Source organism: Coloeus monedula (assembly GCF_965178545.1).
Source record: "Coloeus monedula genome assembly, chromosome: Z".
Lineage (NCBI taxonomy): Eukaryota > Metazoa > Chordata > Aves > Passeriformes > Corvidae > Coloeus > Coloeus monedula.
The window spans coordinates 63,866,836-63,880,640 of record NC_138822.1 but is presented as its reverse complement, the minus strand read 5'-3'; the positions used below and the strand labels follow the sequence as shown (position 1 = coordinate 63,880,640).

General features: G+C 37.5%; 1 protein-coding gene across 1 annotated transcript; it reads left to right on the top strand.

The window, feature by feature from the left end:
- Positions 1-59: 59 nt before the first annotated feature.
- PPWD1 (peptidylprolyl isomerase domain and WD repeat containing 1) lies at positions 60-13,458 on the top strand. Its single transcript, XM_082300946.1, has 11 exons — positions 60-209; positions 1,553-1,655; positions 2,228-2,328; positions 3,561-3,681; positions 5,642-6,089; positions 6,650-6,840; positions 7,350-7,539; positions 8,526-8,707; positions 11,270-11,351; positions 11,919-12,101; positions 13,104-13,458. The coding sequence occupies exons 1-11, from the start codon at positions 62-64 to the stop codon at positions 13,245-13,247; spliced, it is 1,893 nt and encodes a 630-aa protein (XP_082157072.1). The 5' UTR covers positions 60-61; the 3' UTR covers positions 13,248-13,458.
- The last annotated feature ends 347 nt before the right edge of the window (positions 13,459-13,805 follow it).

The window sequence follows — 13,805 nt, the reverse complement described above, 5'->3', positions numbered from 1 at the left end:
CCGCGGCGCCAACGTCACTCGCAGAGCGCCCGGCGCGGCGCGGGGCTGTGACGTCGGCATCATGGCGTCCGCCGAGCCCGAGCGCAAGCGAAAGCAGCAGGAGGTGGTGGCGGGCGGTGGCGATACGGCGATAGCGGAGGAGGAGGATGAGGAGGAACGCTGGGTTGGGCCGCTCCCGGGGGAGGCCGCGCAGGCGAAGAAGAGGAGAGGTAAGGGGAGGAGCGGAGCGCTGCCCCGAATGGGGTCCGGGGCGGTGAGATTGCCTCTAGGCCCCGCCGGGCGGGAGCGGCCACGGGGTGAGAGCAGACCGTATCCTGAATCGGTGTTTCGCATGTAAAATGACCGCGCTGTGAGGGATCCCCTCGGGTGCGGACTTACAGGGCGAGGGTCTCAAGTGCTGAGAAAGTTGTGGCCGTTCAGCCTGGAGAAGAGAAGGTTACAGGGAGATCTCATAGCAACTTTCCAGTGTCTACAGCAGCTTACAAGGAAGCCGGAGAGGGACTCTTCGGCAGGCACTGTAGTGACAGCACAAGGAGTAATGGGTGCAGACAGAGAGGGGAAATTGACGTTAGCTATAGGGAAAAAAATACTGGAAGAGTGGTGAGGTACTGGCGCAGGTTGCCCAGCGATATTTTGGGTGCCTCAACCCTGGCAGTGTTCAAAGCCACGTTGAATAAGGCTTTGAGCAACTTGATCTAGTAGGAGGCGGCTTGGGACTAGATGGTATTTAAGGCTTATTCTAGCCCCTTAACATTCTATGATTCTGTGGCTTTTACTTCCTCTGGAGGACACTTTCAGGCTAAGAGCCCTGCTGTGCAGGCTGAAGCTGTGCTGTTTACGGCTGTGGAATTAATCCATCTTTCAGATCACTGCCCTAAGCTGGACGAGCAGTAGAAGCCTCTAGGCTGTATTTTGGCATGTGGTATTGCTCTGTGCAGCAACTCCCAGCTGTCTGGGTATCACTGTAAAGTAAATATGACTTTGACAACGTTCAGCAGATGTAAACCTGCAGGTTCAGTAAAAAATGCCATTGCACAGCTGTTAATGAGTAGGATCTAAAAATCAGAGACAAAGCTCAAAATCAGATTATTTTAGGTCAGCCAGTTAAACAATTAAGTAGGTGGGTACCAGCAGTTAGAATTTAGACTACAAGACTTGTGTGGGACCACAAATCTTGTAAAAACAACAGGGGTACCTGTGGGTTTAGAATGAAATGAGGTTCAGGTGGTCTTCTGTTTTCTGGCAGTAACTTAAAAACTGTTGACTTTGTTTTTTTGGGGTTTTTTTACCATTAAGACAATTAAGGTGACAGTTGCTTTAAAAGGAGAAAACTGTATGAGTTAAAGCAGCATTTGAGTGGCTTTAGTCCACAGAAAATGTGTAAGTCTCAGTGCAAAGCTAGAGTTAAAAGCCCTTTAATTACGTTTGCACAAAATCCCGCATATTTTTGACTAAAATATGAGTAAGCGATACAAGGATAAGTAAAAGAGAACAGAAACTAGATGTAACTTTATGAAAAAAAAATCCAGATTTTTCTTTTTATTCTGTGTAGTTCTTGAATTTGAACACGTTTATCTTGAAAATCTACCATCAGCTTCGATGTATGAACGCAGTTACATGCACAGAGATGTTATTACACACGTAGCATGTACTAAGTAAGTATTTTTGTTTTCCATTGTATTTCTTCGTCAGGGATGTATTTTTGTATATGCTAACAGGTTTTCATTGTAGACGTTTTATAATGGAAAGTTAAAATGTCCTGAGGTGGTATGATAAGGGTGGTGGGGGTTTTTTTAAAAGCTATGTGGCTTACCTAGAAACAAGATAAAAATTGTTTGTATAGACTAAAGGAGGGTCTTAAAATCCTTGTTAAAATGTGCATTTTAAGAATAAGATCAACTGACTGCCTCTGAAAAAGTACCATTCACCAGAACTGCTGAGATCACACACACACAATTAAAATAGGAGTTACATATACATATTCAAAAAGGATAGAGTTATATGTTTTTTCAGTTTAGGCGGTGATTTTTCATAAATTAATCCAAATGCACTAAAATACCTGGTTTTTTCCAGGAGTTATAGTACCTATTCAGACAAACTGTCACAGTAATTTCTTGAGATTTCATTTTCTGCACAGTGTTAATCATAGTGCAAATTAGTGCCCAGTGGGAAAGCGCATAATGTATGTATCTGTTTACTTGTTTTTATTTTTCTGTTATAATTTTAGGACAGATTTTATCATAACAGCCAGTCACGATGGACATGTAAAATTCTGGAAGAAAATAGAAGAAGGGATTGAGTTTGTTAAACACTTCCGAAGTCACCTGGGTGAGAAGTTGCTCTTTCTTCTCTAAAAGACCTCCCTTTTTCCTCCCCCTTGCTCTTTGTTGTTTGAAGAGAGTGCAAATAGAGAGATTTTGGGATTCCTTTAGTGCAGTCAAGGATTAAATGATGTTTACCTATATTCCATTTATTCCTCTGTCCTGTTATATTTTGCACCTAAGCTCCAGCAGGGATAGGATGAGAATGAAGCATGTGGGACTCTGCTTGCGCGGATCCACTACACCCTTATGCCCTGCCTGTGGGGAGAATATCTGGGACATAAGTGAACAAAGTGTATAACATGGTTCATAAAATCCAGAGAAGTTTAAAAATATGTTGCTTTAAATAAGGGTTCCTCAATGCCTTACTTTTTTTTTTCCCCCTGGCAGTATGGGAAAAAAGTGATTATTTTCATCTGAGTTATTGTAACTGTAGAGTAAATTCTGCATTATTGTTGTAATTATCAGCTGAATTGCAATTTGGAAAAACTTTTTTTTTAACCCAATTTTCTGAACTAATAAGTACACAAAGCTCTTCAACACTACTAAGGATTAAATAGGCTGGACAGAAGATGAGGTTCTCAATGGTATTAGATATTATGATATGCCTGAAGGAAAAAAGTCCAGTTTGATATGCCACAATGTTACAGTAAGGAAAATATTTAATAATAGGTAGGAAAAGTATATTCCTTTTAGAGTTACAAGACATACTAAAGTAGGTTGTTGATCTTAGCTATCAGGTTCTTATTATATACAGAAGCAAAATGTGAGAACAAAATCTACCATGTGAAAATCAGCATTGTGAGAAATTTATGGAAGGCTCAATTGCAGAGTAATTTTGAGTATCATGGATATAATAGTCTACAGAGTTCTGCTGCTTTTACCCTGTTGAGAGATGCAAGCTGAGGAGCACATGGTGTTTACCCCATCATAGTGTTCTCAGTTTTCTAAAATCAACATTTCGAACTGAACTAACTGCTACTGTAATCTTTCACTTATGTTTATGGTAAATTGTTCATTATCACATACCTGAGTCTAAATACTGGTAGGGTATAAAGTATTGTTTTGTGAACTTTTTTTTTTTTAATAATTTTTTATTGAAGTCAGGTAGAGTTTAACTGGAAAAGGTGACAAAACAGTTGGGAAACAGGTTTAAACCTCTGTAGGTTCTCCCTGTGTAATACTGAAATTAAGGATGTCCTTTCCCATTTCTTAATAGTATCTCAACTTAATTCACAGGTGTTATTGAGAGTATTGCTGTTAGTTCAGAGGGGGCATTATTCTGTTCAGTTGGAGATGACAAAGCAATGAAGGTATTTGATGTAGTCAACTTTGACATGATCAACATGCTGAAACTTGGGTAAGTTACTTGCTTCTTGGAAGTGTTCGTTTGAGATTTTAAGTGGGTGTTGTTTTGCTAAGAGGTAAGTCAATAACATGAGGTTCTTGAGTTATTCCCTGTCCCCCATGCCCCTGTCAGATGAAGCTGAGTAAATTGCATTGTCTGAAATTATTTCAGTGGCTAGGGACCACCTGACTAATAGGAAAAATTAGGACTGCAGCAGTAGAAGAGATGAGTAGGAAAGGCGCTTCCCTGCTGTTAAATATTATGCAGAAAGATGTGGTGTTTCTTCAAATATTTAGGCATAATTTCTTTCTGTTGTTTGGTACTGAATTTAAAAATTACAGTCCACTCATAGTTCCATTAGAGAAGGGATTTGGCCTGTTGTATTGTCTTATTTGTTTTCATAGGAACACAATTTCCTTCTGCTAGAAGCAATGTTGTTGCTTTCTTCAATCTTGTAGCATTTCTGTCCTTACTCAGTATGTAGCTAAAGGATCTGGGAGAAATAGGAATGGATGTTACTGGAATTGTAACAATACCAGGGAAAAACAATCCCCACACTGTTAAAAGCGGATTTGAAAGGCTGGAGGATCAATGAATGCTGCATCATGAACAGTAGAAATACTGATTTCTCCATAAGCCTTTTAGAATTGGAAAACATCTTCTTCATAGTCTACTGTGTACTGGTTAATTTTGAAGCTGAATAGAAGTATAAAGGTAGGGAAAATAGCTTTTACATAGGAACATCTAATAAAAGCTTATGCTATCTGCTTTGCTAGTTGTAGTTTTAGTATCATCCTCCAGATAATGTACTTCACCTATAGAAATTTTTTCCCTCTTGGCTGTCTGTTCTGGAAAAATTCCATTTAGGCTTAATCTTTCGGTTTTGCTGGTATTTTTGACTTAGCAGCCCTGTACTGTTACTACCTAATTGGTAAAATCATAGAAAAAATAAAATAATACTCAAAAAACCAGCCCTGATCTGCAGAGCTTTCCAGTTCTAACTAATCTGTACAGTGTGTTTCTTTTCAAATCCCCGTGCTTTATGGTTCCACCAGTGATCTGGAGAAGTTTGGCTATTCCTGCAGAGATTTCATATTTATTTATTTGATCGTGTTCTTTCTAATGAACCAGAGACTGTTTGTTTCTCTTTACCGACAGACACTGAAAATCCAAATTATTAGTGTCTGTCATAATGTCAGAATATCATCAGTCCTTCAGTGTCTGTTAGTTTGAGTTGCGAAAGGAACTAAACCTGAGTTTCCTATGGAGACTGTGTAATTTTCTTGATGTTTCCTGTTTCATTTGAGTTCTGTTTTTCAGAATCTTTGCTTACAGGCTTTAAAACAGACATAACTTACATTATTGACTGTATCTCTGGCTTGTTTTGTTTGTAGAGTACACTTTTGCAAGTAGCAAATTAGTTCTTTATTAAATGCATTCACAACCCTTATTGAGTATAGGGGGATTGTCTTAATTTTCTTTATATCAGTTCTTGGGGTTTTTGTTGTTTTGTGGGTTTTTTTCTGGCAAGATCTAGTTGAACTTTCCCATAAATGTATGGCAGAGATGCAGTTGTCTTCATTTCTACTGAGTCATTACTCACTTAACAGATGGAAGAGAAATGGTATTGACTCATATAAGTTGAGTACTATTAATGCCACTTGGGCTTTTTGTCTGGATTTCCAGCCTTATTCCTCCTTTGTACCTGCTTCCTACTTTGACTGTCACAGCCTCTTTATAAAACAGTATGGAAGCAACAGAAATTGGTAGTTATCCACTGAGTGGTAATGCTTGGTAAAGCTTGTCTATAATATGTTGAATATTAGCAAGATATGTATTAGCAAAACTAGTAAATAAAGTTTAAAATTTACTTCTGATGTTTGATTTCAAGTTTACTGCATAACTTGACTCTTGCCTAATTAAAATAATTCCTTATGTTAATTTTTTTTTTTCTTTCAACTCATTGTTGCAGCTACCACCCTGGCCAATGTGAATGGGTATATTGCCCTGGAGATGCCATATCTTCTGTTGCAACATCTGAGAAAAGCACAGGAAAAATATTCATATATGATGGACGAGGAAATAACCAGCCACTTCATGTTTTTGATAAACTCCATATGTCCCCGCTTACTCAGATACGCTTGAACCCTGTCTACAAAGTCGTTGTGTCTTCTGACAAGTCTGGAATGATTGAGTACTGGACTGGTACTCCTCATGAATATAAATTTCCCAAGAATGTGAACTGGGAGTACAAAACAGATACTGATCTATATGAATTTGCTAAATGCAAGGCTTACCCATCCAGTATAAGTTTTTCACCTGATGGCAAGAAAATGGCCACTCTTGGGTCTGACAGAAAAGTTAGAATTTTTCGTTTTCTGACAGGAAAGCTCATGAGAGTCTTTGATGAATCTCTGAGTGTGAGTTTTGTCTTGTTTGTCTTCCTTTGAAATGTTTTCTCTACTTACTTGAATTTGTTTGCCAGCACATTCACCTAAGCTATCATTTATTTCTAAAGGCAAGCTTCCTTCCTATATTTTTCTTGCAAAAAAGGCCTGTGTTCTCTTGCTTGTCTCTTAGATTGCTTTGCCCCAAAAAAAACTTACTGATGTTTGTTACCTACGTAGTGAAACAGAGTTGTTGATTTTCATCTGTATTTTCATGCTGCTAGATTACCTGAAAGCAATTATGGAAAATGCCCATTTCAAGTAACATAATACTAATGAATTAAATTTGTCATCTTCTAAGGAATTTGTTAGACAACTATGCACTTTCATATGCCTAAGCATAGTCTTACAACATGCCTATTGTGTCATTAAAATAAAGAGAGTATTACTTGTATTTATTTAAATCCTTCAGTTAAGTTTGAGTGGAGTAATCTCACTTGAATTTGGTATTTTCTAATCATGTGAATCAGTGTTTTACAGGATAAAAAGTTTAAAACATGTTAATATAGTAGTGCTGGGGGTTTTTTTTGTAGATGTTTACTGAACTTCAGCAGATGAGACAACAACTGCCTGACATGGAGTTTGGCCGACGTATGGCAGTTGAGCGTGAGCTGGAGAAAGTGGATGCAGTAAGACTAATTAATATAATTTTTGATGAAACTGGACACTTCGTTCTCTATGGAACAATGTTGGGCATTAAGGTCATAAATGTAGAAACTAACAGGTAAGTTCCAGTGACACATACTGAGATAAGTTTCTGTTTTAAAGTCTTCATTCAGTCAAATTTGTAGCATATTTAAAGCTTGATATACCTGTGGAGGTGTCTAATCTTTTTGTGTTGTTATTTGAGAGCCTTACATTAGACTGTAGAGAAGGTACTCCCATTCTTTGTAAAGAGTCATTGCAGATTAAAGCTTAGTCAGATGAGGAGAAAACATGGGCAAGCATGTATGTATTAAAAATGTGTAATTAATTAATTAGCCTCTGGCTAACTGGATGAGATAACATTAAGGTAAAGTGGATCATTTAGTTGGGATTTTATTATGTAAAGAGGCTGACTGGTATATTAAGGTAACAATTTTGAATAGAGAAACATCATAAATAATGATTCTAAGTAATCATAAGTAATGATTTTGAGAGGATTTTGGAATTTTGCTTTGGGTCTAACAGTCAGAAATGAGACATTCTCTGTGAGCAGCTGACAGTTACACCTCTTTACATCTTGTACTTCAGGTGTATTCGTATCTTGGGAAAACAAGAGAACATCAGAATGATGCAACTGGCTTTGTTCCAAGGAGTAGCAAAGAAACATCGTGCTGCGATCACTATAGAGATGAAGGCATCTGAAAATCCTGTTCTCCAGAATGTTCAGGCAGATCCAACAGTAATCTGCACAGCTTTTAAAAAAAATAGGTTTTACATGGTGTGTGCCATTTCTATTTAAATAGCTCCATTCTTGTATTGATGTTTTCTCTACACCTTTTTTTTTTTCTCTCCTTGCACCTTTCTAGTACTTTTTGTCTTGAGCAGTTGCAAATGCAGCTTATGTAAAGGAGTTCCTTTATATTGCAAGTATATTCTAGAATTTTTATCTTGAACTATCTATACATTACCAAGAAACAGTTGTAATTTTTTCATAAATTTTTATTCCCCTAAGAAGATTATATCCTTTTGTTCTAGTTGAAAAAAAAATTAAGTAAGAACATTCAAAAAACTAACCAGATCTTACAAAGAAACAATAATTAACTGTATGCATAAAAAATACAATAGAAAAAAATTTCAGACCAGCATCAGGACTTAAAAACCCTAAGGACATTATAGGCAACAAGAAATGACAGGAGTCATCTTCCTGTTCACAGTTTGGTTTTTAGGTGAGAGAACCAAACAGACAAGCCATATCAGAGTGGTTAGTAACTGATTTGAGAGGTCATAGCCATAGAGGTTAGAGATTGGCCTGTGTGTTATGCCTTAAATTTGCTGGGTTTCTGTAGTTTTATATTAATGCAGTATTGGAATAAGAGGATTTATTTTTAGTATGTAGCACAACTAAATCTTTTGGCATAAAACCTGCCAATTTTGTCTGAGTATAGCAGAATAACCTGGTATACTCCTCCTCTTTTTAAAGAAAAGATGCTGAACGAGTGCGAACTCCTGTTGTAAAGGGGAGAATTTAAAGATAACAGATAATAAAAAATTACTTGGATTTGTGTGTAGTTTTACTGGAATTTATGACTGTGGAAATGCTGGTAATACAACATGGAAATGCAAGGATAGACTATGAATTTTCCTTGTACATTTCAAATTGAATTGCGTGTTCAGCGGGTTGAATAATGACATTGATGTGTCAGGTGTATATTTTAAGAGGAAAAAAGAAAAAAGCAGTTAACCTTCTGTTCTTTTGTGCTTCAGTTTACTAAACGTGAACCAGAAGACACGAAGAGTGCAGATTCTGACAGAGATGTATTTAATGAGAAACCTTCTAAAGAAGAGGTCATGGCAGCCACTCAGGCAGAAGGTCCCAAAAGAGTGTCAGACAGTGCCATCATCCACACAAGCATGGGAGATATTCATATCAAGCTTTTTCCTGTTGAGTATGTATTTGCTATTTTTTCTGTTGATTCAGTGTTGTTGCTTTCTTCTGTCTCTTGTGTTTGAAGTATCCAAGACTTACCTTATGCTAGAAATAATTATTTTCTTCCCCTTTTTCTACTGTCTTTATTTCCTGACAGTTTCTTAATACACCAAGGAAGGAATGTGACTCTTGACAAACACAAATAAAGTAGGGTAAAAATAGGACTAAATAACAGTCTGGGGTACAGGAGTTTTTGAAATTGTATCTGGGTTTATTTAGTTATTGATTCAGGGAGGCTATTCCTTTCTTAACTTTTGTTCTTGGACAGGTCACAATAATCTTCTGTATGAGCTCTGTATTTTAAGGCAATGCTGTTTGCATCAATCTTGAAAAAGAATGATAATGTTGGCAGCTGCAGTAGATTTGGCAGCAGATCTGTGCAAGCCAGAATAGTAGTTGCAACTTCCAAATGTGGCCAGTGTACTACAGTTTGTTATTGCAGCTCCTTTAAAAGCAATACAGCATCTATACCAGCATATAATACTAGTGTTGTGTATGTCCAAAACCAGACATAGACTTGAAAAGTTTTATGCATGACAATTGCTGAAATCAGTGTGTGTCATCATCCCTTTGTGATGCAAAAATTGCAAATATTTTGTCATTTAACACCAAATTTATATAATATATTGCTATACATAGAAACCTAAGTCATGCAGATGTACTCCATGCTTCTCCAAAAACAAATTCATGTTTGGTCCTAAGCACAGGTAAGGAAACCTCAGTTCTACCCTGTAGGGCTACCAGACTTTTACTGCAGTCTTCACCAGTGTCTCCAGGCTCTAGTTTCTGGAATTCATAATTATAACGTACAAGTTGCAGTAATGGTACAGCTCTTGCCAGCGAGTGACAGGCCAAGCTACGTTATTTCTTTTCTTTTTTTTTTTTTTAATTGTCATGCTAGTGTGTCATATCTGCACGCACAGTATTGCAAGGTGCTTCACTGCAATGTTTTGTATGCAATTTTAAATTAAATACAGTATTACCAGGGTTGGTTATTGTTAGGTTTGTCCTTGTTGTAGTATTTTTCTCCCAGCTGGGCTTTAACTTAAAATCTCTTTAATGTGATTGAAACTTTAAAGAAGAGCATGTAGGATATGGCTCTGTATGCCCTTAATTCTTTGGTCATTTTATTGTGAAATAAGGTTGTGAATGACTACATACTGCTCAGCAAGAACTGGGACTGTAATCTTGTTTATTCCATTAGTTATGCCACTGGTGCCCTTTTTCACAAGGTAGCTTAAGAGTGTTACTAAAACCCAAGCTAATGTTCCTTTTCACAGTTAGAGTAGAGTAACTCAAGAGCTGTGGACTCAACTAGGCCATTTTCTCCTTACTGGGAAAATGTGTGTGTGAACCTGTCAGTGTAGATCTTCTCTGGCTACTAATTGTTTTTATAATAGCAGAAGAGCCATTGTAAAAAAATTTCACTTTTGTAATAACTATCAGAAGTAAAAAATCAAATCACAAAGGTGAAATGATTGGGCCTTTTTATTCATCAACAATAAGATTCCATCTCTTCACCAAACAATGCTGATGAGTAGTTTCAGACAAGGATAACTGATCCTACTGACTGCAAGTTCTATAGTAATAAAATATTTTATTTTTACATTTTTACTTCTTGCATGCAACACTTGATACCTTTGCATGTATATCCTAAAAGAAGTGTAGAGGCAGAAGAATGAACAACTTTCTGCTTATGGAGCAAATACAGTTTACCTACGAAACGAGTAATGCAGGTAGAAGGCTGGGGTCAATGGTGCCTTGAACCAGGCCTTGGGGAGACAGATTTGGTTTCTGGTTCCCATGGTTTAACCCTAGCCAGCAACTAAGCCCCCCAGAACCACTTGCTCACATCCTCCTTGGTGGAATGGGAGAGCACTGGAAGAGTAAGAGTGAGAATATTTGTGAGTTGAGGTACAGAAAGTTTAAGAGGGAAAGCAAAAGCCATGCACCCAAACAAAGCAAAACAAGGAACATGGACAGGCAGATGTTCTACTATCTCCAAGAAAACAGGGCTCTATCACGTGTAGTGGGTACTTGGGAAGGCAAATCAGCATTACTGTGCATGTCCCCTGCTTTTTCCCTCGGCTTTTATGTGCTGAACAGGATGCTGTATGTGGAATGGAGCATCCCTGTGGTCAGCTGGGTTCAGCTGTCTCAGCCAGGTCCCCTCTCAACCCCTTCTACAGCCCCAGCCTTCCCACTGCTGGGGTGGGATGAAGTACAGAAAAGGCCTCAACAGTGTGTAAGCCCTGCTCAGCTACAGCTAAAACATCCCTGTATAATCAACACTACTGCTGCCTCTGTGTTTAATCACACAGCTTTGTACTGCTCAAGCTTTTTCCTTTCAGCTCTGGGTTTAAGAATGTGGAGATTTGTTTTTACCTTATTTGGTGAAATCCCTTCCTACAGAGTGCTGAAACACTGCACAGCACAACAGGGTCTTAGTCCCAGATGAAATCCTTATGGCCTTTTCACCAGACAAATATCATAGCCTGTGTTTTCTGTTACATGATTTTAGGTGCCCCAAAACAGTGGAGAACTTCTGTGTGCACAGCAGGAATGGTTACTACAATGGACACATAATTCACCGTATCATCAAGGTAACTTGCAACATGTTAATTTTGTGTTAATTTAGGTAATGTTCTCTGATGGTCAGTCCTCTGTTAACACTTCCATTTCCCTTTTGCACACAGGATTGTTGGAGTGGCTTTAGAGTTCCCTGTAAAGTCTGAACAACTAAGCAGCTTTAGTACTTACTGAAGTGGTAGTAGTTGTTCTGCAGTTGATAAGGTGGCAGAAAACTGAAAATTGAAATAGTTCAGCTATTTTGCTTGTGAATTAAAACTTTGCTTCATGTCAGAAGGCCTTTCTTGTAAGGCTTCTTATTTCTGTTGCACCAGAATCAAGTGATAGAGCCTAAGAATTTGCAAAAGGTAGAGTTAGTCAGGTTTCTGTCCTTCACTTGCAGGAGTAGTGAGTAAACTTGATTTTTCACAAGTACTTGATAGACACTTAAAAAAGCCTTAAATGTTTTCTTTCTTACACACAACATTTTAACACATTTTGTTGTAAGGTTTGCAGTAAGTTTGAAAAAATGGCATCTAGCATATAAAACTTCTGGTTATTTATTCTGTGCAATAATGTGATAATGTATCATTTCTGTGCAGGGTTTCATGATTCAGACTGGTGACCCAACTGGTACAGGAATGGGAGGTGAAAGTATTTGGGGAGGAGAATTCGAAGATGAGTTTCATTCAACTTTACGACATGACAGACCATACACACTCAGCATGGCTAATGCAGGGCCAAATACCAATGGATCCCAGTTTTTTATAACAGTAGTGCCAACCGTAAGTAATATTAAAAGCTCAATTTAAGGCCTGAGAGGCTACCTAGATATTAAAAAATCAAGTTTTTTTCTCATGGAAAAAGGAACACATTAGTACTTATTTTGCAAATAAATGATGCACAAAATGTGTACTGTGTAGGCTTCACTGAACCTGGCTGTTAAGAGACAGAAATACTTCTTTATCACTTGTGATCAAGAGGCCTTTTGCCTTTAAATGGCGTGAGGGTGGTATAAAATTCCTAGGCATGTTTGCAGTTATGTATTACTAGAGTATCTTATATTAATAATAGTGGTTTAAACTTGATGGAAACCTAGGTATTGCTTAGATTGATTGGGGTTTGGATATGGTGCCAGCATGTCTCCCTAGTATTGCCTAATTGTAGCTATACAAAGCCAATGTTCAGGTTTGAAAATTTCATTTGATCTGTGTGTAAGTTCAGAACCAACAATGGAAATTTTGGTATGTGAATCTAAGAGATAAAAACCAAATCCTTAAAGGTAACACTTAAAAACACTGAATTCTTATAGCACTTCAAAGCCATGTGTCCTTTTTCTGAAAAAACACCATAGTTCTGAGGTTTACTAAGTTGTATCAGGGCCTGTATTCAAATTGGGCATACTATATGAATATTGAATTAGGTATTATTCTGTACTGGCGCTTAAAATTGCTCTGTGAAAATACCATGAAATAAGACTGAAAATAACATTTCTGTGAACTGAGAATACACTTTAAAATAAACTATACCATGCAACTGCACTGGTAGAATGTGACCTCTGTAGTACTTTAAGAAAGCAGTTGAAAAGGTAAGTTCAAATGCATATGAGTATGTGTTAGCTGCATTCTAATATTTACTTGCATGCTAATATTTACACAGTGTTACCTTCCATAGTCTGGACACATGAAATATATCCATCTACAGTTACTCTCTTTTGTTTTGGTACCTAATCTACATGCTGCTTTCTATTTTAATATGCTTTTTTCTCCTTTCGTGCTCTCAAACAGCCATGGCTTGACAACAAGCACAGTGTGTTTGGACGGGTGACTAAAGGAATGGAAGTTGTTCAGAGAATCTCAAATGTCAAAGTCAATCCCAAAACCGACAAACCCTATGAGGATATCAGCATCATTAATATAACAGTGAAGTAAGGCAGGCATTGAAGGTTCCAGCTTAAGCAGAAAAAACCTGAGCATGTTGGACCCAGAAATGGACCTAGGAAATATTTTTGATAGCTCCTAGATACAGTAAGTACCAGGACAGAGCGATCACCAGTTCTGCTATTTTTAATGTACCTAAAGTGCCCTAATTCTGTATTTCTGGTAACTTTGTATTTTAAAGTAAAAACATCTGCATGTTTCTTAGAAAGTGTACTGTCTTTCTTGCATCTCTTCTTTGCAAAATTAAAGATAAAAACCCCCACCATGTCCCATGATAGTGTTTGTAATGTTTTCACATTTACTTGCATCTTCCATATTTGATTAATGTTTCACAGTACTGAAATCTTTGACAAAGGAAAAGGTCAGAAATACTAAGGTGAGTAAACTTCTCAATCCTTTGTACATATATCAAAAATTAGATTAAGTTTTGATACTGTTTGCTATGAAAAGCAAACAGTGTAATCTACCTCTGTTCTTTAAAAATTGTTGTGTAGATGTTTTCTATGTCCAAGAGCAACGATCAGCTCTTAAAATGCCAGTGTATAAAGT

What these genes read in the sequence shown, in the direction of transcription:
- PPWD1 (XM_082300946.1), top strand. Translation starts at nt 62, where the DNA reads ATGGCGTCCGCCGAGCCCGAGCGCAAGCGAAAGCAGCAGGAGGTGGTG. An exon ending in GCAGGCGAAGAAGAGGAGAG is followed by an intron (nt 210 to 1,552) that starts GTAAGGGGAGGA and finishes TATTCTGTGTAG; the next exon opens with TTCTTGAATTTGAACACGTT. An exon ending in ACACTTCCGAAGTCACCTGG is followed by an intron (nt 2,329 to 3,560) that starts GTGAGAAGTTGC and finishes CTTAATTCACAG; the next exon opens with GTGTTATTGAGAGTATTGCT.